General features: G+C 67.3%; 3 protein-coding genes across 13 annotated transcripts; all 3 read right to left on the bottom strand.

Annotated features, from left to right (window-relative positions):
• Positions 1-200: 200 nt before the first annotated feature.
• PDLIM7 (PDZ and LIM domain 7) lies at positions 201-17,544 on the bottom strand. Of its 11 annotated transcripts, none has more exons than XM_083798558.1 (28): positions 17,400-17,543; positions 15,955-16,061; positions 12,684-12,835; positions 12,327-12,357; positions 10,660-10,676; positions 9,841-9,986; positions 9,546-9,582; positions 8,893-8,931; positions 8,622-8,767; positions 8,356-8,392; positions 7,754-7,792; positions 7,473-7,627; positions 7,252-7,288; positions 6,579-6,617; positions 6,303-6,457; positions 6,066-6,099; positions 5,494-5,532; positions 5,215-5,369; positions 4,964-5,000; positions 4,289-4,327; positions 4,046-4,200; positions 3,830-3,863; positions 2,841-2,899; positions 2,497-2,731; positions 2,228-2,408; positions 1,926-2,046; positions 1,384-1,499; positions 201-1,104 (listed from the first exon to the last, which is right to left on the bottom strand). In XM_083798558.1, the coding sequence occupies exons 2-28, from the start codon at positions 16,057-16,059 to the stop codon at positions 1,018-1,020; spliced, it is 2,427 nt and encodes an 808-aa protein (XP_083654684.1). In that variant the 5' UTR covers positions 16,060-16,061; positions 17,400-17,543; the 3' UTR covers positions 201-1,017. The 11 variants fall into 11 exon arrangements, 10 of the variants coding, with proteins under 10 accessions (XP_083654684.1, XP_083654680.1, XP_083654683.1 ...); XM_083798554.1 differs by lacking the exon at positions 10,660-10,676 and adding an exon at positions 11,397-11,569 and having other exon boundaries at positions 17,400-17,542; XM_083798557.1 differs by lacking the exon at positions 10,660-10,676 and adding an exon at positions 11,397-11,569 and having other exon boundaries at positions 15,955-16,136; positions 17,400-17,508.
• A 138-nt stretch (positions 17,545-17,682) lies between these two features.
• DOK3 (docking protein 3) lies at positions 17,683-20,612 on the bottom strand. The gene is made up of 5 exons (XM_083798578.1): positions 20,478-20,612; positions 19,045-19,338; positions 18,873-18,966; positions 18,622-18,794; positions 17,683-18,538 (listed from the first exon to the last, which is right to left on the bottom strand). The coding sequence occupies exons 1-5, from the start codon at positions 20,532-20,534 to the stop codon at positions 17,801-17,803; spliced, it is 1,356 nt and encodes a 451-aa protein (XP_083654704.1). The 5' UTR covers positions 20,535-20,612; the 3' UTR covers positions 17,683-17,800.
• DDX41 (DEAD-box helicase 41) lies at positions 20,194-26,300 on the bottom strand. Its single transcript, XM_083798572.1, has 17 exons — positions 26,178-26,300; positions 25,997-26,098; positions 25,748-25,907; positions 25,563-25,637; positions 25,207-25,267; positions 24,474-24,610; positions 24,192-24,264; positions 23,862-24,015; positions 23,602-23,738; positions 23,270-23,432; positions 23,038-23,169; positions 22,839-22,910; positions 22,483-22,579; positions 22,018-22,167; positions 21,815-21,886; positions 21,494-21,604; positions 20,194-21,326 (listed from the first exon to the last, which is right to left on the bottom strand). Exons 1-17 carry the CDS (start codon positions 26,199-26,201, stop codon positions 21,190-21,192), a joined length of 1,857 nt encoding a protein of 618 aa, XP_083654698.1. The 5' UTR covers positions 26,202-26,300; the 3' UTR covers positions 20,194-21,189.
• Between the last annotated feature and the right edge of the window lie 22 nt (positions 26,301-26,322).

The following is a 26,322-nucleotide window of genomic DNA, read 5'->3' as shown; positions in this document are numbered from 1 at the left end:
GCCTTTGCCTGCTAAAAGCAGGCGGGGGAGACCCGGGGGCAGAGGAGGAGAAACCCGAGGCAAAGCTTTTCCCTGCGAGCTCCATCGAGCTGAGTCAGGCCCCGGGGCAGGGCTCCAGGCGAAGCGGGGCGAGGGCTGCGCACCACTTTCCCGGCCCCGCCGCCCCTCGCTCGGCGAAACCGCAGGCCCCGAGACAGCGGGCACTTGCAGAGAAGTGTTTATTAAAGGCACTAAAAGCACCGTGGCTACATCAGACGCAGCCCAACCGGAGAGTGTGGGTTTGGGAGAGGCGTTTTACAGTGCTGGGACAGCGGCGGCACACGCTCTTTGGTAGGAAGCTGTTTCCGAGCCTTGCGGGGAGCCAGAGGCAGGCACGGGGGCCCTGCACCCCGGCACGGCCAGGCAGGGGGTGCTGCCCCCCGCCAGCCCCAGGGGAGCAGCAGGGAGCTGGGTGCAAGGACACAAGGCACAGAGACCCCCGGCCCACAGCCATGGGAAGGCACCGCCGTGGTCTGCAACGCGGTGGGGTCGCGGCAGGCAGGGGGAGAAGAGCCGGTTCTCTAACCCCACGTGCTGAGCATGAAGCAGGGAAGGTGAGGGAGAGCTCGGCAGGGGCTGGGGCTGGTCCTCGCCCGCTCAGGGATGCGCTAGGAGCGTCCCTGCCCTGGTGCCAGGGCAGGTGGGCCTCATCCAGGCAAGGGAGCAGCCCCGCTGCAGCCAGGCACCTACCCCTGACTCCAGCCCCGATGCTGAGCGGCTCAGGGGCAGCAGAGCCACGTGGCATCCCCTTCCCCGGGCTCCTAGGTCAGCCGGGGGGGCACAGAAGAAGCCACCCAGCAAGAAGGGGCTCTGAGGCCGGCGCTGCCTCTGCTGGAGCCCAGCCAGGAGCTGCCAGGAAAGAGGCAGGAGCGAGGGGAAGGGGTGAGGTCCCAGCCTGGCTCCCTGGGGCAGGGGAAGGGGTGGGAGAGGAGCATGCAGGGCCAGGGGCATGCGTGGGCACAGCCGGCCTCCCGCGCCTCACACGTGGGAGAAAGCGTGGCTCTTGCACAGCGGCTTGTCCTTCTTGGAGTAGAACGTCTTCCCTTCCAGGTTGGTCTGGCAGATCTGGGGAGGAGAGCGCAGGCGGTCAGCAGGGTCCCCGGGGTCCCCTCCCACGCTCAGCCCCAGCTGCCCTCCCACTCAGCACTGGCCTCGTGCAGGCGCCAAGGAGCAGCAGGCTCAGAAGCACCGGCACAGAGCGAGGTGGGGAACAACTCGTGGACTCGGGGCCCCCGCGCTGTGGGCAGACCCCCCCATGTGCAGCACAACCGCAGAGAGTTACGGCCCCGGCCAGCCTCCAGCCAGCACCCAGGGAGAGGAGGACGAGGCAGACGCGTGGCTCACCGCACAGACGAAGCAAGTGTCGTGCCAGCTGAACCCCAGCGCCTCCAGGAACCGGTCCCCAGCATCGATCTTGAAGTCGCAGCCGCGGCACTTGGTGCCAAACATCTTCTCGTAGTCTGCGAGCAGAGGCAGAGCCCGGGTCAGCGTTCCCCCAGACTGCGACCCCTCAGGTCCCCGTGCAGGAGGGCACAGCCTGGGGACATCTCGCTTCCAGGCCAGGACAGGGACAAAGCTCGAGGCGCCAGGCACCCGGGGCAGGGTGTCCCTGGCCGCCACCATGCTGCGGGGAGGAGGCGAACCTCAGCTCCCAGGATGCAGCACTCGCTTTGATGTACATCCTCCGTCATCGCCGTGGCAACCGCCAGCAATGGCACCACCCAGCAGCCGGGGAGGACGGGGACAGAGGGCTCGGGGGACACCCAGCCTTCCCCGTGGCTCCGGGAGAGCCCCGCAGCGCGGGGCAGCTCACCCCGGGCTCCTGCCGCGAGGTGCCGAACCCTGCCGGTGCCCCGGGGTGACACGTGGGGTCCCCCCGGTCCTACCTCTCTCGCAGTAGGGCTGTCCCTCCTCCATGTAGAAGGCACGGTTGCGGATGGGAGTTTTGCAGGCTGCGCAGGTGAAGCACTGCACGTGCCAGGTCATCTTCAGCGCGTGCATCACCTCCTGGAAGAGAGACGCTGTCAGCCGGGCACCCCGCACTGCAGGGGGACCCCTACCCAGGGCCAAAAGGGACAGGGGGTCCCTGGGGCAGAGGGCCAGCAGGAGGGGAAGGGGCAGAGCTGGGGACACGTAGGTGAGTGGGGAGCACAGACAGGAGGCGCGGGGCAGGCTGAGGGAAACTCACCCCGGTGATCTTCTTCTTGCACTTGGCGCAGCTGGGCGCGTAGCGCGTGTCGTAGCACTTGGGGCAGAAGATGGAGCCCTTCTCCTCGAAGAAACCACCCTCATCCAGCACCTTCCTGCACTGGCAGCAGGTGAACTCCTCGGGGTGGTAGTAATGTCCCAGTGCCACCAGGTAGCGTCCCCTGCGGCGCGACAGAGCCACGTCAGCCCCGCCGGGGCCTGGCACGTGCCCAGGAGGGTGGCAGGGCGGCGGCGGGTGGCAGGGCTCACCTGATGACCTTGTTGCACTTGTAGCAGAGCGGCGTGCGGCCGAGGCCTTCGGGCGCCTGCTGGGCCGCCTGCACGATGGAGCTGCGGTTCTGCATGGGGGTCGGCGTGGCCGGCTGGCTGTGCTTGCTCAGCACCGTGCTCGTCTTGTCCGGGGCGTAGCGCTCGGCGAACGACGGGTCCACAGCCCAGGGTGGGCGGCTGGCAGGGCCAGGGGTGGCAGCGGGGGTCCTGGGGGCTGCACACACACACAAGCCTCCTGGACGGTGCTCCCAATCCCCCTGCACCAGCCCTACCTCTGCCCCCACCCCCTCTTGCCCCGAACCCAAAGGAAACGTTTCACTCACCCAGTCCCGGCTCTGTTTTCATCGCTGCTCCCGGGGACGGATCCAACACGGAGACCTGGCTACAGAACCAGCAGTTAATCCAGCCTGCCGCGCTCGCCCCCATGACACGGGCTGGCTGCCCGGCGGGCATGTGCATGCAAGCAGGGACCCCCACCCCACAGCCAGGAGCTGGCCGAGCCCCCGTGCCCGGCCGGTAGCGGGTTTGGTGCTGGGGGACGCAGCACCCCCAGGTCTGTGGCACCCAGCAGAGTAGGAGCATCGAGCTGCTGGGGTGCCGTGCCCCAGTTGCTGGGTGCTGTAGGGTGGCAGGGACCTGTAGGATTGCACACACCGCTGCAGTCCACTCAAACGTGACAGTGGCTAGGTACCCCCAGCCTCACACACAGCACCCTACAGCCAGTCTGGCGTGGGGAGCGCCGGGGCCAGCTCCAGCAGAGGCAGGGAAGGGCAGGGCCAGGCTGGTCCTGGGTGGCAGTGCCTGTGACCCCCACGGCATGCTGCCAGCACCGGGCTTGTGAGAAGCCAGGGCAAGTGAGGTCCAGAGGGTCAAGGACAGTGACAGAGAGCCAGCAGCTCTGTGCCTCTCCAGGGCAAACAGAAAAAGGAGCAGGCTATAAGAACAGGAGAATTTATTTGCTACAGAGCAAACCAGGCAGATGTGGAACCAGCACTCAAACACCAAGGCAGGAGGGAAGATGAAGTACAAAGCCAAAAGAAGAGCTGCCAACAGGCATCCCCCAGTCCCTGCACCTTCCTTGCCTCCAGACGTGGCCTGACCCTGATGAGCCCTCATGCCTGACATCCAAACGCTGCCCAGCACCTCCCAGCACCCACAGCAAGGTTTCCAGTGCCACCACTCTCCTCTTTGCCCCAGCAGCACAAGAGGCTGTGGTACAGCTTGACCTCCCCAGCTCAGTGACAGCGGTGCCCAGCATCCTGCCCGGGACATGCAGCCCACCTCGTGCTGCGCCTCGCTGCCCACCCCTTACCTGGGCTTCCTAACAAACACATCATCATCTTCCACTGCGCGCGGCGGGGAGAGAGGAGGAGACAGAGTCAGTCGGCGGCAGAAACGGCCCCGCACAGCACGACGGAACAGAACCGGGCACCCCCTCCCTGCTGCCCCCAAACAGCCCACACCACACGCAGGGCCACCACGGGGCCACCACGGCCAGACCCTGACACTCGGCCCCGCAGGAACTTACGGCCGTCTGTGCCCGTCAGCCGGGCCAGTTTGCGGAAGGAGCGGGACTGGGAGGTGCCGGTGCGGGGCTGCCAGTCCACAGCGTCCTCGAACAGCCGCAACTTGCCCGGGTCACACGCGGGGGTCTCAGGGGGCTCCTCAGGCTCCACGGGCTGCCTGCGAGTGGCAGGGGCTCAGCTGTCACTGACCTGCTCCTGCCCGCCCATCAGCACGGGGCAGCGCTGCCCATGGGCCCAGCACTCACCGCTGCTCCTCCGTGCCATAGAACGACACGCGGGGTCCCCTGTGGCGTTGACAAAATGGCGGCACAACAGTAAGTACTTGGGACGAGGCACAGAGCATTCGCTGTGGCTTAACCCAAGCCCCACAGTGATGCCAGCAGCTCAAGGCCCAGTCCAGCCTCCCTGCAGCCCCACACCAGTATCACTGCCTCGTGACAAGGTCTCGGAGCTGTCCTACATGTCCTGATACCCACAGCCAGGCTCTGCCAGTGCCACCAGACCCCACCGACCCGCTGTGTCCTGGATGCAGCGGTGCAGCTCAGCCTCCCCGGTGCCAGCAGTGCCCTGGGTCCTGCCGGGGCCACCTCAGCTGGGGACAGCGCATGGGGACACCCAGCATTAGGACACCCCAGACTGGGACAGCCCAGCCTGGCAGCGCAGTGCCCGGGCAGGACCCTCACAACAGGACGGGCACAGCAGTGGCCGAGTGCCGGCAGTGCCCATCGCGGAGGAGAGCACAGAGCGGGTGCTGCAGCTCAGTGACCACCTCGGCTCTGCAGACACAGAAAGGACAGTGAGGGGCAGGGAGCAAGGAGGTGGCAGGACAGAAGACACAGTGGGAAGGTGAATGGGCCAGGGCTGAGCCCCAGCACCGTGGGCCCCATGGCTTGTGCTGTGCCCCGCAGCCCACCCCTTACCTGGGCTTCCTAACAAGCTCCTCATTGTGATCCTCCACTGACGGCAGCCAGAGAGAAAGGAGGAGACAGAGTCAGTCGGGGACAGCCATGGCCCCACACAGCACGACGGAACAGAACCAGGCATCCCCTCCCTGCTGCCCCGAACCAGTCCCGCAGCACTACCACATGGCCCTGCACAGCCCACACCACACGCAGGGACACCACGGGGCCACCACGGCCAGACCCTGACACTCAGCCCTGCAGGAACTTACGGCCGTCTGTGCCCGTCAGCCGGGCCAGTTTGCGGAAGGAGCGGGACTGGGAGGTGCCGGTGCGGGGCTGCCAGTCCTCAGCGTCCTCGATCAGCCGCAACTTGCCCGGGTCACACGCGGGGGTCTCGGGGGGCTCCACGGGCTGCAGGGGCTGCCTGCGAGTGGCAGGGGCAGGCACTCAGCCGGTACTGTCCTGCTCCTGCCCCTGTCCAGACAGCAGCACGGGGCAGAGCTGCCCAAGGGCCTGACACATACTGAACCTTACAGCCCAGCACTCACCGCTGCTCCACTGTGCCACAGAAGGACCCACGGGAATCCCTGTGGCGTTGAGAAAATGGCGGCACAACGGTAAATGCTTGGCACGTGGCACAGAGCATTTCCCTGGCCTATCCCCACCCCACAGCGATGCCAGCTGCCCTTGCACCCATGCCGCCTCCCAGCTTGGGGACCCAGTGGTCACAACGCCAAGGCAGGAGGGATCACAGAAATGGGAAGGCACAAGAGGTGCCACCAGCGTGAGGGGACAGACCTGCCCCAGCTCTGCAGGGCACAGCCTCCCCTGCCCCTGCTCCATTCCTGACACGGCCCCAGCCCCACGGAGCAGCCAGCAGTGCTAAGCAGCTCTGCCTGGCCCCTGCCGCCCCACAGGAACCTCACGGGCTCTTCTGACAGGAACCCCAGCATCGCCCAGCACCTCCCAGCACCCACAGCGAGGTTTCCAGTGCCACCACTCTCCTCTTTGCCCCAGCAGCACAAGAGGCTGCGGTACAGCTTGACCTCCCCAGCTCAGTGACAGCAGTGCCCGGAACATGCAGCCCACCTCGTGCTGCACCCTGCTGCCCACCCCTTACCTGGGCTTCCTAACAAACACATCATCATCTTCCACTGCGCGCGGCGGGGAGAGAGGAGGAGACAGAGTCAGTCGGCGGCAGCCACGGCCCCACACGGCACGACAGAACAAAACCAGGCACCCCCTCCCTGCTGCCCCCAAACAGCCCCGCAGCACCACCACAGGGCCCACGCCACACGCAGGGCCACCACAGGGCCACCAGAGCCAGACCCCGATGCTCAGCCCTGCAGGAACTTACGGCCGTCTGTGCCCGTCAGCCGGGCCAGTTTGCGGAAGGAGCGGGACTGGGAGGTGCCGGTGCGGGGCTGCCAGTCCACAGCATCCTCGAACAGCCGCAACTTGCCCGGGTCACAAGCGGGGGTCTCGGGGGGCTCCTCAGGCTCCACGGGCTGCCTGCGAGTGGCAGGGGCTCAGATGGCACTGACCTGCCCCTGCCCCTGCCCAGACGGTGGCACAGGGCAGAGCTGTCCAAAGGCCCAGCACACACCGACCCTTGGCACGGCATGGCACTCACCACTGCTCCTCTGTGCCATAGAACGACCCACGGGAATCCCTGCGGCGTCGAGAAAATGGCAGCACAACAGTAAATGCTTGGCATGCCGCACAGAGCATTCCCCACGACTTAACCCAAGCCCCACTGTGACGCCAGCAGCACTAGGCCCAGTCCAGCCTCCCTGCAGCCCCACATCAGTATCATTGCCTCGTGACAAGGTCCCGGAGCTGTCCTACATGTCCTGATGCCCACAGCCAGGCTCTGCCAGTGCCACCAGACCCCACCGACCCGCTGTGTCCTGGATGCAGCGGTGCAGCTCAGCCTCCCCGGTGCCAGCAGTGCCCTGGGTCCTGCCGGGGCCATCTCAGCTGGGGACAGCGCATGGGGACACCCAGCATTAGGACAACTGGATGGGGACAGCCCAGCCTGGCAGCGCAGTGCCCGGGCAGGACCCTCACAACGGGATGGGCACAGCAGAGCCGAGTGCCGGCGGTGCCTGTCACGGAGGAGAGCACAGAGCGGGTGCTGCAGCTCAGTGACCACCTCGGCTCTGCAGACACAGAAAGGACAGTGAGGGGCAGGGAGCAAGGAGGTGGCAGGACAGGACATGACAGAGTGGGAATGTAAATGGGCTGGGGGCTGAGCCAGCCCCATGGCCAGGAGCTCATGCTGCACCCCACTGCCCACCCCTTACCTGGGCTTCCTAACAAGCTCCTCATTGTGATCCTCCACTGAGGGCAGCCAGAGAGAAAGGAGGAGACAGAGTCAGTCGGCGGCAGCCACAGCCCCGCACAGCACGACGGAACAGAACCGGGCACCCCCTCCCTGCTGCCCCTGAACCAGCCCACACCACACGCAGGGACACCACGGGGCCACCACGGCCAGACCCTGACACTCGGCCCCGCAGGAACTTACGGCCGTCTGTGCCCGTCAGCCGGGCCAGTTTGCGGAAGGAGCGGGACTGGGAGGTGCCGGTGCGGGGCTGCCAGTCCTCAGCGTCCTCGATCAGCCGCAACTTGCCCGGGTCACACGCGGGGGTCTCGGGGGGCTCCACGGGCTGCAGGGGCTGCCTGCGAGTGGCAGGGGCAGGTGCTCAGCTGGCACCGTCCTGTTCCTACCCCTACCCAGCCGGCAGCATGGGGCAGAGCTGCCAAGGGCCCGACACACGCCGAACCTTACAACAGCCCAGCACTCACCGCTGCTCCACTGTGCCATAGAATGACCCGCGGGAATCCCTGTGGCGGCAAGGAAATGGTGGCACAACGGTAAATGTTTTGCGCACAGCACTGAGCACTCCCCCGGCTTATCCCCAGCCCACCAAAGATGCTGGCAGCACTTGTCCCAAAACAGCCACAAGGAAGCCCGATGGGCTCCCTTGCCTGAAGTCCCAGTGCTGCCTCATACCTCCCTGCTGCCAGTGCCCCCAGACCCCACCGACCCGCTGCGTCCTGGATGCAGCGGTGCAGCTCAGCCTCCCCAGTGCCAGCAGTGCCCTGGGTCCTGCCAGGGACACGTGCATGGGGACACCCAGCACCAGGACACCCCAGCTGGGAACAGCCCACTATCAGGACACCTGGATGGGGACAGCCCAGCCTGGCAGCGCAGTGCTGGGGCAGGACCCTCATGACAGGACGGGCACAGCAGTGGCTGAGTAGCGGCAGTACCCATCATGGGCAGGGAGCAAGGAGGTGGCAGGACAGAAGACACAGTGGGAGGGAGAATGGGCTGGGGGCCAAGCCCCGACACCATGGGCCCCATGGCCAGGAGCTCATGCTGCACCCCGCTGCCCACCCCTTACCTGGGCTTCCTAACAAGCTCCTCATCGTGATCCTCCACTGAGGGCAGCCAGAGAGAAAGGAGGAGACAGAGTCAGTCGGCGGCAGCCACGGCCCCACACAGCACGACGCAACGGAACCAGGCATCCCCTCCCTGCTGCCCCCGAACCAGCCCCGAGGCACCACCACGTGCCGACACAGGGCCACCACGGGGCCACCATGGCCAGACCCTGACACTTGGCCCCGCACCCAGGGCCAGCTCTGGGCACCAGGGCCCGCAGGAACTTACGGCCGTCTGTGCCCGTCAGCCGGGCCAGTTTGCGGAAGGAGCGGGACTGGGAGGTGCCGGTGCGGGGCTGCCAGTCCTCAGCGTCCTCGATCAGCCGCAACTTGCCCGGGTCACGCGTGGGGGTCCCAGGGGAGTGCAGGGGCTGGCTGCGAGTGACAGGGGCAGGGACTCAGCTGGCACTGACCTGCCCCTGCTTCTGACAGCCCGCGGCACGGGGCAGTGCTGACAGGGGCCGGGCATACATCAACCCCCAGCACAGCCCGGCACTCACCACTCCTCCTCGGTACCCCAGAATGACACACGAGGACCCCTGCGGCGGCAAGAAAATGACGGCACAACGGTAAATCGCTGGCACGTGGCCGAGCATTCCCAAAGGCTTGTCCGCAGCCCCATGGTGACGCCAGCAGCACTCGCTCAATTCCAGCTCCCCCACAGCCCCTCACCACGATCACAGGATTTCGTGCCCGAGGTCCAGACGATGCCCAGCACCTCCCTACACCCACAGCCAGGCTCTGCCAGTGCCACCAGACCCCACCGACCCGCTGTGTCCTGGATGCAGCGGTGCAGCTCAGCCTCCCCAGTGCCAGCAGTGCCCTGGGTCCTGCCGGGGACACACGCACGGGGACACCCAGCACCAGGACACCCCAGACTGGGACAGCCCAGCGCCCGGGCAGGACCCTCACAACAGGACGGGCACAGCAGTGGCCGAGTGCCGGCGGTGCCCATCGCAGAGGAGAGCACAGAGCGGGTGCTGCAGCTCAGTGACCACCTCAGCTCTGCAGACACAGAGAGGACAGAGAGGGGCAGGGAGCAAGGAGGTGGCAGGACAGAAGATGACACAGTGGCAGGGAGAAGGGGCTGGGGGCCGAGCCCAGGCACTGCGGGCCCCATGGCTTGTGCTGTGCCCCGCAGCCCACCCCTTACCTGGGCTTCCTAACAAGCTCCTCATCGTGATCCTCCACTGAGGGCAGCCAGAGAGAAAGGAGGAGACAGAGTCAGTCAGGGACAGCCACGGCCCCGCACAGCACGACGGAACAGAACCAGGCATCCCCTCCCTGCTGCCCCGAACCAGCCCCGCGGCACCACCACGTGCCCACACCACACGCAGGGACATCACGGGGCCACCATGGCTACAAACCGATGCCACCTCAACCCGCATCCAGGGCCTGTTCTGGGCACCCCGGGCAGCCGGCAAGCACCAGGTCCCGCAGGAACTTACGGCTGTCTGCGCCCGTCAGCTGGGCCAGTTTGAGGAAGGAGCGGGACTGGGTGTTGGTGTTGCGGGGCTGCCAGTCCTCAGAGTCCTCGATCAGATGCAACTTGCTGGGGTCATATATAGGGGTAGTGGGGTGCTGCGGCGGCTGCCTGCGAGCGACAGGGGCGGGCGTTCAGCTGGCACCGTCCTGTCCCTGCCCGGCCGGCGGCATGGGGCAGCGCTGCCCACGTCCCATCCCCACCACTGCTCCACAGACCCATGGGGATCCCCACAGCATCACCACCTCCCCGAGGCCACCCCATACCTCTGCAGGTTCACAACAGCAGCACAACAGCAAGTATTTGACACACCAAATACGCACGTCCTCCCCACCCCTTACGTATCGTCCACATAGGAAGGGCCCACTAAGGACGTCTTCTCAGCACTCATTTTCCATCTCTGCTGTTTGAGGCTGGCCCTAAAGGCCAGGAGGAAAGAGGACAGGGCAAGAGAAAGCCAAGATCAAAATCACACACAGGGGAGCAGTATGGGAGCCTGGCAAACACCTGCGGTGCTATGGGCAGGGTGCACAGCGCAGCTTTCCACATGCTGGAGAGAAAAGGCACCAGGTGCGAGGACACCCCAGTGCCCTCACAGCCAGCACCTCTCAGGACAACTTAATGCCAGGAGAGACCCACGTGGCCCAAGTAGAGTGTGCTGCCAGCACGGTGACTCCGAGCCACCAGGCTAACCCTGCCCCAGGTGTGCGGGGCACCAGCAGGGGACTAACAGGGCAAGAGGCATGCAGGAAGGCTAGAGAGAGCAGGCAAAAGGCTTACTGACTTGTCAAGGCTCTGCACCTGTAGGGGAGAGGGAAAGAGAGAGGGAGGAGAGAAAGAAAGAGAAGGAAGGTGAAATTAGACCCAGAGCACCCAAGAAGTTTCCAGAGCTCACCTACAGCCTGCACCACTCCCCCTGCCACCTGTGTCCAGCTCACCCGGGGCTGGGAGCACGCTGGGCCGCAGGGACATTGCCAACAGAGCCGACTGTGCCACCCTCAGCCCCCAAAACAGGCCTGGGTGCAGAGGACAGCCAGGGCCACGTCCCCCCATCACCCAGCTCCAGGGTGCCGTGGCTGCTGTGACCAGGACGGGCAGGGAGCAGCAGCTGGCCGGGCACACAGCAGCGCCGTGGAGGGCCGCAGGGCTTCCCTTTGCCAGCCTGTCCCCACAGCCCCACAGAATACCCTGGGCTGACCCGATAGCGTCCATGGCAGCCACAGCCTTCCTGCCCCTCGGTGCAGGGCTGTCGCAGACACCGGTGAGTGTACTGTGATGGCTGCGCCCCATGGGGCTCCCCAAAGGCCAGCGGAGGAGGACACGTCCCCGAGCGAGGAGCAGGCATGAGTGTGTCCCCACGCGTGACGGTCCTGTTACGCAGTCTCAGCACCAGCCGTCGGGGGACCCGGCACAGGCACCATCGCCCGCTCCCACCCATGGGTGCCTGGCATGCAAGGCGCAGCGGGGCCGGGCAGCGGGGCTCCCCTGTGTTCTCGGGGAGCGGGATGGACAGCAACATACCCATTGTGCTGGGGGGTGCAGGCGGGCGCCAGGGGCACGTACGTCACGGGTTTCGTCACCAGCCCGGGCCGTGGGTTCGGAGGCGAGCCGGCCCCAAAGGGCCGAGCTGTTTTGTTGAGGGCGGTGCTGGGAGCGAAGTTATATTTCGGGGGCTCAGAGCAGGGGAGTGAGTCCTGAGCGAGACAAAACACACAGACACGGGCTCACACGTCAAGCAGCATGCAAGGGGCAGCCCTGGGCCAGGAAGCGCAGCGGGCAGCCAGGTGGAAAAGCTGGGCTTGTCCTCGCCTGCAGGCCCTCGTAGCCACACACACCCGGGCACACAAACACGGACAGCACGTGAGCTTCGGGCACCGGGCTCTGCCAGCCAGGTCCCCTCTCCGCAGGGCATCCAGCCCAGGGACACCAGGCTGCACACCCGTCCCGAGGGTTGCTGCAGGATTAGTAAGTGCCCCGCACACTCGCTGCTGCCCCGCGGCGGGGCCGGGCATGCACACGCGCTGCTCGCAACCATCCCGCGGCACAAAGCGGAAGGCATGCAGGTGGCTTCTGTCCAGGAGCTGCTGGCCCTGGCTCTGCCTCCCCGTGCAGCAGCTGGAGGGAGGGAGTTCTGTGCCAGGGAGCTCCAGCACCAGCAAATGTAGGGCCCAAAGGCCTTGCTGCTGCTGCATGGTCCCTCCGCACCCTTGCCCTCACCCAGGACCAGTGGCGGCAGCTGGGGACTGGGCACCCACAGGGCAGGTCCTGCTCTCCCCGATCTCTTGTGTCCCTAGGGCTCAGAGCCGCCATACCAGCCCTCCAAACACACCCCGGTCCCCAAGAAGCCTTTGGGCCCCAGGAGCAAAGTCCGCTCCTCCGGATAAGCTCGGAGACTTCCCCACCCCCAGCTCGGGGCCGAGCTGCTGCAGGCAGCGACGCAGCAACACCTACCTTCTGCGGCTTCCCCAGGTGGTTCTGGGCTCTGCAAGAGAGGAGACAGTGAGGCAGGTGCTGCACGGGCCCAGCAGCCATCCCCCCCCCCGACGGGACCGAAGGGGTGCTGACACCCAAGGGAGCCATGGCCGGCCAGCACTGCTCCACGGGAAGAGGTCAGGGCTTGGAGCTGGGGTTGCTGCAGCCGGGGTGAGCCCCATGCAGCCAAGCAGAGCCCTCGGACCCAGCTGGGGCTGCAGGAGCTGCCTGACGCTGCCCTGGGGCAGCAGGACCAGAGGGAGCAACGGGCAGAGGGCCCCAGCTTGGCTCCGGTCACACCAGCACCCCGTATTTGCGGGCCCCACAAGCCCCTACCTGCTCAGCGTGAGGCAGAGCCTGTCCCCGCAGGCACGGATCCTGTTCTGGGCCTCGATATGCGTCATGGCGCTGGTGCTCTCCCCGTCGATGTACAGCACCCAGTCGCCCACTCCCACGCCAGCCTGGGCCGCCTTCCCGCCCGGAGTCAGCTGCAGGACAGAGAGCGTCAGGGGGAGCTGGCCAGCCCGGCGGAGGGATGATCTTGTCCCCGTGAGAGCCAGGGACAAGGTCAGCCAGGCTCTGCCGAGCCAGGCACAGGACAACCCTCGGAGTCCCTTGTCCCATTTTAGGACAGCCTCTCCCCCCTGCAGCACGGTGCTGCAGCAGTGCGGGGCCAGAGCAGCACCGGGCCTGACACAGGGACCCCCAGACCACCCCACATTCCCCGTTTCATTAACCCAGAGCAGCCTTTTCCTCGCTGCAGCAGCCAAGCACTAACCCCAGACGCTGCCCTGAGGCACAGCGCAGCTGGGGGCTGTGCCAGCACCCCGGGGACAGCGCCGTCCCCATCTGTCCCCATCCCCACAGGGAGCCCTGCGGAGAGCCCGGGCTTTCCAGGCGATGCCCGTCGGCAGAGGCCGCGCTGGCTCTGCCTCACTCCCTGAGGTGTCGGGGCTGGAAGCGAGCGGGGTGAGTCAGGGCCCATCACGCAGCCCACGTCCCACCCCTCGGGGCCGCAAACCACAGGCGTTCTCCCAGCCTGGAGCTGGGGCTGCGGGGCACAGGGGGACAGACCCTGCGTCCCCCAGCCAGGCCGCGCTCCTGTGCCCTTCGGACCCCTCACCCGGCTCAGCTACGGGGCTGGGACGTGCCTGGATCGCCCCCACCGGCCCTAAACACCCTCTGGTCCTGCCGGGGATGCGCAGCCGAGGGGCGAGCAGGGAGCAGGCCCCAGCGCCGCTGCAGGCAGCTCCCAGGCACTGACAGACAGACAGTCAGTCAGACAGACAGACGTGGGCAGGCTGCAGCCATTCCTGCTCCTCCAGCGCGGAAGAACTCAAGGCGCTTGGATTTGGACCAAGTATTTCCTCAAGCCCTGTTCGACATGAACATAAAAGGAGCGAGCCAGATTCCCAGCGCTGTCAGAGGGCTGGAAAATCCCTGCCGCCGAGCATCAGGGCCCTCCTCGCCCATGCGCAGAGCCCGGCCCGCCCTGGGCGCAGCGCTCCCTGCCCCAGGTACTTCGACCCCCCTGCGCCAGGCCGACTCCTGCCCCCGGTGCCGGGAACGGCCCAGCTCCACCTGCACCTCGCCACCGTCCCCAGAAGGGACACGGGCGTCCCCCGCGGTGTTTGGGACAGGAGGATGCTCCCGGCCGGCTCCCGGCCACTCCTGCAAGCCCCGGCTTGCTGCCCTCGGGGCTGGGAAGGAGCGTGGCTGCGTGGGTTTGGAGGCAGGAGCTGGGAGAGGTTTTCGCACGGATGCCCGGGGAGGGGGAGCGCGGCAGGCTGTGTCCCGGCACGCCCAGCCCACGCCAGCACCACGCCAGGAAGCCCCTCCTGCAGATGCCAGCTCAGCCGGGCTCGGGGCTCGGCCAGGAGCTGCTCTGGCCTTCCCGTTTCCTGCCCCCTGGGCTAAAGCTCCTGCCCTGGTTTCCTTCCTCCCCTCTCCGCCCAGCCAGGCCTTTGTTCCCCGCACCTTCGGGTGCCACCGGGCGGCCTCCCTGCAGGGCTCCGCATCTCACCAGCAAGGTGAGCCCGGCACAAGCAGCATCCCTCTCACCCGCAGCACCCAGGCCTCTCCTCTTCCCCACTGGCACGCTCCAGGACATGCCACGCAGCACCCGCTGCTGCCCCTACCTCAGCCCTGCCACCAGCCCACGGATCCGCTCCTTGGGGACACCTCGCAGCCGAGGCGTCGGGACCCCACAGAGCCACCAGCACGCTCCAGGCGGTACCTTCAGGGCCGGGAGCAGCTCCGGGGTGCAGAGCAGTGCACAGGGTCACGCCGCCCCATCAGACAGCACCCGCCACCCTGCGACACAGCCCAGCATCGCCACAGGGCCCCCCCGAAGCTGGCTGTGTCCCCTGGGAACGTCCTCATTGCTCCTCACCCCGCCACTGCCCAGCCCCAGGCTCCTCAGGAGCCGCTTGCAGCCCCAGCGCCTCCGCCCTGGGCCCCACGCACCGCTCTGCCCTGCCCTGCCTTTCCCGAGCCCCTGCAGCGGGGCTGGCCTGCGCGCACATCGCCTCTTGCTTCACAAGGCCCCTGCCCTAGGCCCTCGGAGGCTCCTCCGTCTGATCAGACCCTTTGTTAAGCGCTGGCTCGCAGCCAAGAGAAACATTTTTTAGAGAATAAACTCGCCGAAGCCGTCTCCGCGCTCGGTGAGGATCGGCTGGCCCCAGGGCAGCGGTGCCAGCGATTGCAGGCTCGCACGGTGCCCCCCAGGTGGGAGCTGCGTGCTGGGCGCTGCGGACACCCCCGCCTCGGGGACGGGCACCCAGCGCCAAGGCTGGTGCCGGGGGCAGGCCCCCACGCTGCGCCCGGTGCCGCCGGCGCGGCCGTCCTCGGAGAAGCAGCCTCCCGTGCCAGCTGCCCGAGCGTCAGCAGCACGGGCGGTGCAGGCGCATTCCGAGGCTTATAAGGCAATTTTGTGGCCGGAGCTGCTGCTAGCACCCGTGGGCCAGGCCACCCAGGGACAGGGACCCACACGCACCCAGGGGCCAGACCTGGCCTCGGTGAGCATCACGCCGGGGGAAGCTCGCACCAGGTGCCCCGGGCAGGAGCAGCGGGCAGCACAACAACTCGTGCGTGTTTGTGCTCAGGAAATGGGCTGGTTTTGTAGATGGGACGTGTCCTTTGCCAGCAGGACTGCAGCCTCGGGCAGACAGGGCGAGTGCCCTGCACAAACTGGGCCCCAGGACGGTGAGCACGGTGTCGCGGTGCGGATCGGAGCCGGTCCGTGGCTCAGACGCATCGAGAGCAGCCGCCCTCCCCCTGCGCGGGGCTCACTCCGGAAGAGGCCTCCCCTGCCTCCCCCAGCAGCCAGGATGACTCTGCAGAGGCTGAGCAGCACTGCACAGCGCTGCTGCGGTTCCCTGCCCGGAACACCCCCAGCACACCCCCCCCCCCTGCCAGAGCAGAGCTGATAAGGCGGCTCCGAGGAGGCTAAGCAGAGCCAGGCAGGGCCGGGCACAGCGCTCCCGGGGCCCCAGCTCGCCCGCATCCCCCATACGGCTCTGCCTTGGCTTCCTGGGTGCAGCGGCCATGATCTCCAACCCACAGAGAGGGAGGAGGACGGGCCACAACGGCGCTTGGCTTCTCTTACCCTAGAGATGGAGAGCGGCATGCTGAAATCCTTCCCTCCCTGCAGCCTGAACCCCCAGGGCGCCGGCCCGTTGAGCATCACCTTGTAGGACTCCATGTCGCCCATCTCTGCAAGGGAAGAGGGTGTGAGCCCGGCGGTGCGCGACGTGGGAACGGCGTGGGGAGAGCAGCCGAGGAGGGGGCCTGGCAGGACGGGGCAGGAGGAGACAGGTCACGTTTCCAGCAGCAGCTCCACCCCGACCATCCCACACTGTGGTTACCGACGCACCCCAAATCCATCAGCATCTCCGACAGCAGCGCCAGAGCCGAGGGGCCCAGGCGAACGCTGACGGGCACCAGGGAGCCAGACGGGCTCTGCCCTCCCTCTCCCAAACCTGGGACGGGTTCTCCCTCGCAGCACCCCAGAACCCCCGAGGCCGTTTCAGACAGCGGAGAGGCGGCAGCTGGCAGGGCCGGGAACCAGAAGCCTTTTTGCCGGCTGGATGAGCAGCACGGGAGCCTCGCGATGCCCCGCGAGGTGGCTGGCAGCGCTGGCGCTCCGGCAGCTGGCTGAGCAGACGCTACCTGGGAGCGAGCCCATCTCCGCACGCAGCGCCGGGGCTTGGGGCAGGGAATCCCAGCGCATCCCTGCCCGCCAGCACCGTGCTGACAGCTGTCAGCCGGCCAAGCCACGGGGCACTCGGGCCAGCCCTGGCCGCGCCTCGCTTCAGAAGAGCCGCGATGCCCTTTCCGAGCCCTGAACGCATGGAATGGGACCGGGACGGGCTGGGCTCTGGCTGCCTCTCCCCACGCCTCGCCCGGGGCTGGAGGCTGGGGGCCGGGGGCCGCCGTGCCCCGGCTCCCCCCGGGCCTAACCCGGGCTATATAAGGCGTGTAAGCTGACACCCGGCGGCTCCCTCTCGCCGAGGCTGGGTGCAGGCTGCGTGTCAGACATTCCCCGGGTCAGACATTCCCCGGCACGCAGCAGCCGCGCAGACCCCAGCGAGGCGCTGCCTTCGCCGGGGCGGGGAAGGGGGGGACAAGCTGGGGTCCCCGGCAGCACCGGGGGTCGGGGGGGGGGGGAGGCTGGCAGCCCCGGGCTGGGGGCTGGCGGGGCTGGGGGAGCGGGGAGGGGGGTGAGGTGGGAGCCCCCCCCCTCTATTCGTGCGTCCTACTGGAAGATGGGCACAGCCACGTCCCATGGGGTCACCCGCACCCCGGGCACCTGCTGCTGGGGGGCTGCGGGGCTGAGCCTCCCCCCGCCCCATCGGGACCCCCCCGCCCCATGGGGACCCCCCCCGCCCCACGGGGACCCCCCGTTCCCCTCCGCAGCCCCCCGCCCCCATGCCGGGAGCCCTGCCCTGCCCCTCCCGGCCCCAACCACCCGCTTTCCCCCACCCTCAGACCCTCAGCCCCCCAACCCAGCTCCCACCCCCTTTAGAAGCGGCAGCCCCCCCCCGCACTCACCCGCGGCCGGGCCGGCCCCCGGGGGGAGCGGGGCCGCAGGGCTGTGGCCGCAGCGGGCGAGCGGAGCGGAGCGGGGCCGGCGGACGCGGGACTCGAACCCGGGCACCGCCCCCCGCCCGCCCCGCCGCGCCTTATATAGGGCCGGGAGGGGGGCGGGGCCGCCGGGCGGCTCGGCCAATCAGCGCGCGCGAGGCCGGCCCCCCTCCCACCCCCGCCACCCCCCGACGGGGCGGGCGCGGCGGCGCCCCCTGGCGGTGAGGGATGGGACGGGGCTGGGGGGGGGGCGGGCGCGTTCCCGCGGCCGGGGCCGGTCCCGGTGCGCGGCCCCGCGGAGCAGCAGCGGAGCCGGGTGCGGCGCAGGCCGTTTATTGAGCAGCAGAGGCGAACCGAGCCGGGGCGGCTCAGAGCCAGTCCCGCGGGCCCGGCCCCTCCCGGCTCAGCAGGCGCACCAAGCGGGCCCGCAGGTTGCCGGGGGGTTTGGGGCCCGGGCGCCCCCCCGGGGGCTCCTCCGCCGCCCCCCGGCCCCAGGGCTGCTGGGGAGGGGGCTGGGGGCTGCCCCGCCGCGGGGCCGGGGAGCTGCGGGGGTCGTAGACGTGAGCAGCCTCGCTGCTGCGGCCCTCGGGGGCCTGGCGGCTGCCCAGCTCCCACCGCCCTTCTTCTTCTTCTTCTTCATCATCCTCTTCCTCCTCCGGGGGGGCACCGGGCGGCCCCGGCTCGGCGGTGAAGATATTTTCGTAGAGGTGCTCGGGGGGCGGCTTCCCCCCCGCCCAGGGCTCGCCGGGTGCCGGCCGGCCCGGCCCGAAGAGAGGCTGCTGGCCCCGAGCGATGGAGGCGTAGACGATGGGGCCGGGGGGCTCGGGCTCCGAGGGGTGGAAGCAGAGACGGGGGGGCGGTGGGTGCGAGCCGGGCTGCGCCCTCCCCACGGGCGGGCTGGGCTGGGGATCCTTGGCCCCCGGTCCCCTCGGAGGGGGCTCGAGGCTCTGCGCTGAGAGCTGGGGCTCCGCCGCGTCCTTGCCCTGCTGCTGGCAGGCGATGGCGGCGGCCACGGCCCGGCACAGCTCCAGGGCCCGCGGGGTGCTGAAGGTGAAGGTGCCCTCGCCGGAGTCGCTGCGGCGGCCGGCCTCGAAGGAGAAGACGTTCTGCGGGGTCGGAGGGCAGGGTGAGGGGCTGGCAGCTGCTGTGGGGGCAGGCACCGGGCGCGGGGAGGGCGAGGGGCACGCACCTGATCTTGGCCAAATTTTCGGAGGTAGGGGTAGGGCCAGGTGAGCAGGGGCTGCCGGGACTGCGCGTCCTTCAGCGTCAGGCTGTGGGGCAGGGCGGCCAGCAGGTAGTGCCCGTGGAGGCCGCAGCGGGTGGCCGCGTCCGTCCGCAGCAGCAGCACCGGGAAATCGGTCACTGGGGGAGCAGAGCGAGGCCGGGGTCAGCCCCGCTGCGCCCAGCCCGAGCCCACCCCGGCCCCGCCGCCGCACGTACGGTCCTGCCGCGAGGAGTAGAGGGAGTTCTCCTCCATGGGGACGTCGGTGCCGGGCTGGGGCTTGGCGCTGCCCGGCGCTGCTTGCTTGGTGCCCTGAAACAGAGGGAGGTGAGCGCAGCCCCCCCCGGGGCTCGCCGGGGCCGGGAGCGGCGCGAGCGGTGCCGGCGGTACCTGGAAAGCCAGCTGGCAGAGCTGCTCGATCCACTCATCCCGCTGCTCGGCCGCCAGCACGTAGCTCTTCTCCGTGGTGGTGAGGTAGAAGGCGGCGGTGGCTTTGGGGCAGCTCTCGGCCCCCGCGGGGCCCACGGAGACGCAGTCCGAGAGGCGGATCACGCGGCGGGCACAGCGGCGCAGGGAGGACTTGCCCAGCGCCTTGCCGTCGTCCCGCACGTCAAACTTCTCCATGCGGGCCACGCCGGAGGGGCTGGCAGCGAAGAGCTGCGCCCGCACCTTCCTCCAGGACCGCTGGAGCGCAGGAAGGGCACAGACAGGGGGGAAAAAAAAGGGTCAGCAGAGCTGCCTGCCACGTCCGCGCTGCCTCTGCAGAGCCCACCGGGGACAGGACAGAGGCAGGGGCCTCGCTGCGAGCACCCTCAGCATCGCTCGCTGCGGCTCGCTGAGCACCGGGTCCTGTGCTTAGTTCCCTGCTGCAAAGGCCAGCCCGCCGCTGCCGCAGCTGAGCCCCGCGAGCTGCTCTCAGGACGGACCGTGATGCAAATTAAAGCCATTTTGAGCTGCTGGGGCTCCTGCTGGCAGCCTGACATCTGCACGGGGCCTCAGCACAGCCAGGCCCTGCAGCTCGCAGCCCGCTTCCTCCCAGGGGAGCTCTGCGGTACCAGCGCCTTCCCAGCCCGTCATGGAATAGAGGGGGTGCGTGGCCCCGTGCACCTCGAAGCACACGGCCCAGCCTCCGCCCTGGAAAAAAAAGACACACGCTGCCGAGCACCCAGAATATCTGCTGCCTCCCACGCGGCAGGGCAGCGGCCCCACGCACGTAGGCACTGCCCGTTTCATCGCCGGGACTCGGCTCCTGCTCAGCAGGGAGGCGGGAGCAGCTCTGGGAGCACCGAGGGCACGACGGCAGCCCCGCACATCCAGCGAGCACGGGGAGGCCAGGGGTCGGTGAACGCCCCACCTTACAGCCCCCCTGGCGCTGGATCCACCCTACAGGGACTGCCGCAGTCACCCGTAAGGCCCCCGCAGGGCCACGGCACCCGCTGCCCGCCCCAGGCCCAGCAGCTCTCCCTGCAGCGCCGCCCCAGGGCGATGCTCAGACCACCGTCCCACGTCGCTGCTCCCCCGGCACACAGGAGCCGTGCCTCGTTACCACGCCTTTATTAATCAGGAGCCCCGCAGTGACCAAGCGAGGAGAGGGACACAGCACGCGGGGCTGAGCACCAGCAGGTGCCTGCACGGATGGGTCCCCTCGGCCACGGGGGAGCCCGCTGGGGGGGCTACGGAGCGCAGGGCTCTCCCTGGGGGGGGCCAAAGGGGTCTGGCTCTGTTCCCCCCCGCTTCCCCAGCGGCGGGGGGCGCAGGCCTAGCGTGAAAATGGATCAGGGCAAACCCTGCAGCCAGCCTCAAATCCCCCCTCTGCCCTTTACCTTCCCGAATTTGCAGTGCTGCACATAGAGGATGCCATCCTTCACCGGGCTCTCCATGGGCCCCGCGCAGCCCCGGCGGTCAGCGCGAGGCTCTGGGACTCGGGCAGGCAGCGGCACAGAAACGTGACTGCAGCCGAAGCAACTGCATGGGGCAGGCAGACTTCCTTCTCACAGAGACTTCCCCTTTTTGGTGTGTGGGACGAGGGGCAGAGGCTGGGCCACAGGAGGTGTCCGTCCGCCCTTCCTCTCGCAGCGGGGCAGCGGGGCAGAACGCATGCCGCGAGAGCGGGGGAAGCTCTCAGGGGACCGCCCGACGCGAGCGCAGTACGCCCAGCCCAACGGCATCAGGGCTCTTTTGGTGGCAACAGGAACAGCCACGAGCTGAGGATGCACGGAACGAGGTACGGGGGCAAGGCTGGGGGGCTTTGGGGGGCAGCGTTTAAGACCCTGGACACACCGCTGGGCAGGGGGAGCAGCCCCCGGAGCTTCCTCGTCCCGCTGGGCGCTGCTACCTGCTTGCTCAGCACCTCACGGCAGCGTGCTGCTGTAGTGGGCTGCTGCAGTACTGCTCCACACACCTCCTAGGGCAGGAGTTTGGGCAAGCAACAGCTCCAAAAGCAGGCCACAGCCGCGCAGGAGAGGCCTCTGGGCCAGGGCTCTCTGGGTTTTGGAATGTGAGCCCTGGCTGGAAGGGAACCCAAACCCAGCCAGGCTAGAAGTCCATGGAGCTGTGGGCCAGGTAGTCCTTGCGGCCGATGTTGCTGACTTGCTTGGTCTGCATCGCCTCCAGCTTGGGGCAGTCCGTGATGCGATGGCCCAGGCCGCCGCAGAAGGCGCAGCCGCGTTCCCCTGTAACGGGAGGAACGGGGTCAGGCTGAGCCATAACCACGCCAGGCCGGGTGACGAGGCAGCACCCCACAGGGCGGGGAGGCAGGAGCCACCCCGCGAGCAACGGGGCCACTGTCTGCAGCCCGAGTCCCCGCGGAAGTTCCCAGTTCCAGCCCGGGCTCTCTCACCTCCGATCTCCAGCATGGTCTCATCCCCGCAGTGCAGCACCTGGAGCACGGGTGGCACCTTCTGCTTCGCCTCCAGGAGCAGAGCCTTCAGGTCCATGAGCACCGACTCATCTGGGGGCAGAGACGCGGATCGGACGCAGCCCCAGCAGGAGCCCGACCCCAGAGCGCCCCAAGGATGACGTGCGGAGCCCTGACTTCCCCGCCATCACTCATCCCTGCGTGCTTGGGAACGTTTCCCTCGTCAAATCCGGGGCAGCTTTGTCCGGCTGCTTGGGGCTGCAGCCCACCCCCCGGCTCCCCCGGCCCCAAACCGTTCCTCACCGCAGGCTTTGTTGATGAAGGTGGTGGCAATGCCGGTGTTGCCTGAACGGCCTGTGCGCCCGATGCGGTGAACTGCAGAGGAGCAGCGAGGGTCAGGCTCGGGGAAAGGCAACGCGATGGCCAGCCCCTGCCCCGGCGAGCACCAGGACAGGCACACAGCCCCGCACCCACGCAGCTGCCCTCCCGCCGCGCCCGTTCCGCACCGTAGTTCTCGATCTCCTCCGGCATGTCGTAGTTGATGACGTGCTGGATGGCCGGGAAGTCCAGGCCCTTGGAAGCGACATCGGTGGCAACCAGCACGTCCTTCTTCCCGTCCCGGAAGGCCTCGATGGCTTTTGTCCGTTCCTCCTGATCTGCAAAGGCCCAGCACAGGAGATCAGCGGGGGCAGAGCTCCCGGTCCTACCTCCTGCAGCAACCCCTGCGGCCTCAAAGGCGAGCACCACTCGGCCTGCGTGAGGACCCAGGCATCCTCTCCCCAAATAAAGGAGCAGAGGGACCTGCACGACGTTTACACCTGCTGTGACAGTGACCGCAGCGGTGTGCGCTCCTAGGGCTGCTGACACCAGCCCATTCTGCCCTCGGACCACCACAAACCGCTGCATGCTGGGACCCTACACCCCGTGAGCGGGATCAGACAGGCTCACACCTCCGCGGCGCTCTCACCGACCTTTGCCCCCATGGATGGCCACGGCCTCCACCCCCTTGAGCAGCAGGTACTCGTGGATCGCATCGACGTCTGCCTTCTTCTCCGCGAAGATCAGCACCTGCCACGACGCAGACACCTTGGCGAAAGCGGCCCACGCGTGCTGGCAAAGAGCGCGGCGCCCCGAGAAACGCGTTCCCCCCCTGCTGAACGGGGGCTGCGACAGCTCCAGGCCCAGCACCGACACGGAGCACGGCTCCCCCCTGTGCCCGCCCCCGCGCAGGGCAGAGCCTGGCAGCGCCACGGCCACGTCCCCGCTGCCGGCCACCACCCAGCCGGGGGCTGCGGCGTGCCCGGGGCAGCCAGAGCGCGTTACTCACGGGTGGCGGAGTCTTCTGCAGGCACTCGAGGAGGTACACCATCTTGGCCTCCTCTTTCACATACTCCACTTCCTAGGAAGGAGCACAGAGACGGGTCAGGCAGACAGCAGGGAAATTAACCCCATGGCAGGCAGGGAGAGGTACCGGTGCCCCCGAGGACCACGCTGGGTTCCACACAGGGAGCTCCCGACCACCTCACCTGCACAACGTCCAGGCTGGCAGCACCCGCTCGCCCCACGTTGATGGTGATGGGCTTCACCAGGGCACTCTTGGCAAAGTTCTGGATCTTCTTGGGCATTGTGGCACTGAAGAGGAGCGTCTGCCGCTGGCCCTGCGTGGGGAGCAGGGCACAGGCAAGGACTCAGCGCTCGCCCAAAGAGGTGGGTGTAAGGATCGAGCTTCAGGGCGCTCTTATCGTACCAGCCCAGTACCTTGAAGTAGGAGAAGATGGTGCGGATGTCCCCTTCGAAGCCCATGTCGATCATCCTGTCAGCCTCGTCCAAGGCCAAGTAGCGGCAGATGTCCAGGCTCACCATCTTCTTCTGCAGCAGGTCCATGAGGCGGCCCGGGGTCGCCACCATCATGTGCACGCCACTGTGGGACGAGAAAAGCCGCGGTCAGGCACGTGGATTCCTGTCCCACACAACACCCGGGGCCTGTACCATCTGCCCGGCACGTCCCCTTGGCCCCCGCCCCTCGGCCTCCCGCCAGCAAACACGAGCGCAGCTCCCGGCCAAAGGGCTTCCTCCCCACCGGGCCTCACTGTTTGATGGTCTCCATCTGCTCCTTGACGGACATGCCCCCGATGCAGAGGGCGCAGCGCAGCGGGGGCAGGCCGTCCTCTTGCAGCAGGCGGCAGTAGTACTCGATGATGCCGTGCGTCTGCCGGGCCAGCTCCCGCTGCGGAGAGAAAACGCGTTAATTCCTGCCCGTTAATTCCTTCCCACGCAGGGAGAGCGTGAGATCGGTGCTTGACATCGCTAAAAGCTTCCTCCCCGCCTCCACTGCGCCCCAGGCACTCACGGAGGGACAGATGATGAGCCCGTAGGGTCCCTCCCGCTTGGAAAAGGGCAGCCTCTTCTCCTGCTCCAGGCAGAACATGATAACGGGGAGGGTGAACACCAAGGTCTTCCCAGAGCCAGTGAAGGCAATGCCGATCATATCCCTTCCCGAGAGGCTGCCGGAGAAACAGGGCTGGCGGTGAGCCGCGGAATTACAGGGGGGGATCAGGCCTCAAGGCCTGAGCGGGGTGAAGGGGCTCGCTGTCACCAGGGCACAGCGCCCGCTTTACACTGCTTGGGGGGTGGAGGGGGGGAAATGTTCCCCACCCTGGGACGGGGTGAGAGCACTCACATCGTTGGGATGCCCTGGATCTGTATAGGCGTTGGCTGCTGGATTCCCTTTTTCTTCAGGCCCCTCAGGATAGCTGTCAGAGAGCAAGGGACACACACGCTCACTACCCAAAGTTTTTCCCCCATTTTCCCTTTGAATTCCTCCCTCAGCAGCAGCCATTTGACAGCAGCAGCCAGGTGACACAACCACTTGTGAATTTAAGCTAGGACAGCGCAAAAGATCTGACACCTTTGCTCGCTGCTGGACACGAGCGTCCCCAGAGAAGACACCCCCCGGTCTCACCTGCTGGAAACTTCATCTCCTTGAAGCTCTTGATGGGAGGCGGGATGCCCTCCCCCTCCACCAGGATGTGGTACTTCTTGCGGACGCGATCGTGCCGGGCCTCGGACATGCCCAGGATGTAACGAGGTGCTCTCCAGCTGGGAAGGCAAGAGGGGAAGGTCAGGATGCAAAATGTCCTGGAACTTCAGAGCCAGCAGCACCAACAGAGGCCGAGGAGAACTCCCTGGCGAGCTGTTATCCCACCACGGAAAAGAGGTGACCCCAAGGGGCTTCATAAGCAGACCCAAGCCAGTCCATGAAATACCTCCCCCAGTTCCAAGTAAGAAGCCCCGGCTAACACCCGAGAGCAGCCTAGAGATAACAGGCGAACCATGCCAACGCCATCTGGACACATCCTGGTTGTTTCCCTGACACTGCGGAGCTTTGAGCAGCGCTGGCTCCTTGAGCTTTCCCCTTTTTTCTCTAGCTTAGTCTTCCCCAAGATCTGAAAGCCCAGCTCAAGCCTTCAAGTTTTACATAAATGCATTCCAACAAGTCTCGCTGTACATAAAACAACATCCTGAATAACTCAGCAGCCTTTGATTTGACATACAGGGGCATGAAGCCAGGCAGTGCAGTAAAGCTGGTGGCCACAGAGCAGTGCTCTTCCTACCAGGCTGCACAGCGTCTTGCTCTCGTCAGCTGCGAGGAAGTGAGGTTTCCGGAAAGACAACTTCCACACTGTGAAACGCACCTGGTTTTAATGGGATCATCATAGGTGATACCCTTTGCCATCTCCTTCACTGACATCAGGGCTGCAAGAACAAGGCCAACGAGATCAGAGAGCGCTCTCCACCTCCATGCACGCAGACATTAGGGTAAGACAGTGAGCCAGCCAGCACCTCCGGGTGCAGGAGCACTGAGGGCTGCAGTGACAGCACGCTCCCAGCTAAGCCAGGCAGTCAGGGGCCAGCTGGGGAACTCAAGGCGGGATCCCTTTCCCAACCCCAGGGTGGAACATCACCGAGCACTGCAAGGCAGGCAGCGCCCCTCCTGCTGCCCCACAGCTCTACAGATGTGCCCACAGCCCACAGAGCTCCCAGCACTCACCTCGGCCCTCCGCCACGCTCTCCAGGATCTTCTCCTCCTCCTTCAGCTGCTTCTCCTTGGCTGACTCCTTCCGAGCTGGGGAGAGTCAGGGAAGCCGTGAGATGGCCCCAGCACCCCCAGACGGCCACCCAGCCCTGACAGCCGCCCGGCCCTGCTGCCTGCTGCCAGCTTTTCCCCCCCCCCACCTTCCGCTTTCTCCTTGAGGTGCTGGTGCTGGTCCAGCAGGCTGATGTTAGACTGCGGCCCCAGGGGGATGTCATCCTCGTCGCCGCGCTGCTCGCCGCCGCTGTCCCGCTGCTCCTCCTCCGACACCACCTTCCGCCGCATCTGCAGCAGCTTCTGCAGCTGGGGGGCACCGCGGGGAGGCCGGCTGTGAGGCGCCGCACCGGGACGGGGCCGCCCTGCCCCCCCCCGCCCCCCCGGCCCCCCGTTACCATCTGCTGCTTGCGCTGCTTCACCGGCACGTAGGGCACGTAGTCAGCGTCCTCCTCCTCCCCAGACAGCTCGGACGACTCGGCCGCCTCCTCCCGCTGCCTCTGCGGGGAGAAGCGAGGTGAGGGCGGGGAGAAGTGGCCCCAGGGGGGCTAGGGGGGGCTGAAGGGGCCGCCGCCTCACCTTCCTGCCCGCCGCGGCCTCCATGGCGCCACCGCCCCGGATACAAAATGGCGCCCGCCGGAAGTGCCGGGCTGTCGCCTAGCAACGCCGCGAGCCGCTCCCCTCCTTCCGCACTCGCTACGGGTCGCCTCGGAGGCCAAACTTC

Source organism: Anser anser (genome assembly GCF_964211835.1).
Source record: "Anser anser genome assembly, chromosome: 14".
In the NCBI taxonomy this organism is placed as follows: Eukaryota; Metazoa; Chordata; class Aves; order Anseriformes; family Anatidae; genus Anser; species Anser anser.
The sequence above is the reverse complement of the archived record's forward strand: the minus strand, read 5'-3'. Positions and strand labels throughout refer to the sequence as shown.

What these genes read in the sequence shown, in the direction of transcription:
- PDLIM7 (XM_083798554.1), bottom strand. Translation starts at nt 16,059, where the DNA reads ATGGGCGACATGGAGTCCTACAAGGTGATGCTCAACGGGCCGGCGCCC. An exon ending in GAGCTTGTTAGGAAGCCCAG is followed by an intron (nt 8,932 to 9,545) that starts GTAAGGGGTGGG and finishes TTGCCGCCGCAG; the next exon opens with GGGTCCTCGTGTGTCATTCT. An exon ending in GAGCTTGTTAGGAAGCCCAG is followed by an intron (nt 6,618 to 7,251) that starts GTAAGGGGTGGG and finishes TCGACGCCGCAG; the next exon opens with GGATTCCCGTGGGTCGTTCT.
- DOK3 (XM_083798578.1), bottom strand. Translation starts at nt 20,534, where the DNA reads ATGGAGAGCCCGGTGAAGGATGGCATCCTCTATGTGCAGCACTGCAAA. An exon ending in TCTGCCAGCTGGCTTTCCAG is followed by an intron (nt 18,967 to 19,044) that starts GTACCGCCGGCA and finishes CCTCTGTTTCAG; the next exon opens with GGCACCAAGCAAGCAGCGCC. An exon ending in CTACTCCTCGCGGCAGGACC is followed by an intron (nt 18,795 to 18,872) that starts GTACGTGCGGCG and finishes CTGCTCCCCCAG; the next exon opens with TGACCGATTTCCCGGTGCTG.
- DDX41 (XM_083798572.1), bottom strand. Translation starts at nt 26,201, where the DNA reads ATGGAGGCCGCGGCGGGCAGGAAG. An exon ending in GATGATCCCATTAAAACCAG is followed by an intron (nt 24,611 to 25,206) that starts GTGCGTTTCACA and finishes TTGCCTTCCCAG; the next exon opens with CTGGAGAGCACCTCGTTACA. An exon ending in GGAGGAGATCGAGAACTACG is followed by an intron (nt 21,887 to 22,017) that starts GTGCGGAACGGG and finishes GCTCCTCTGCAG; the next exon opens with TTCACCGCATCGGGCGCACA.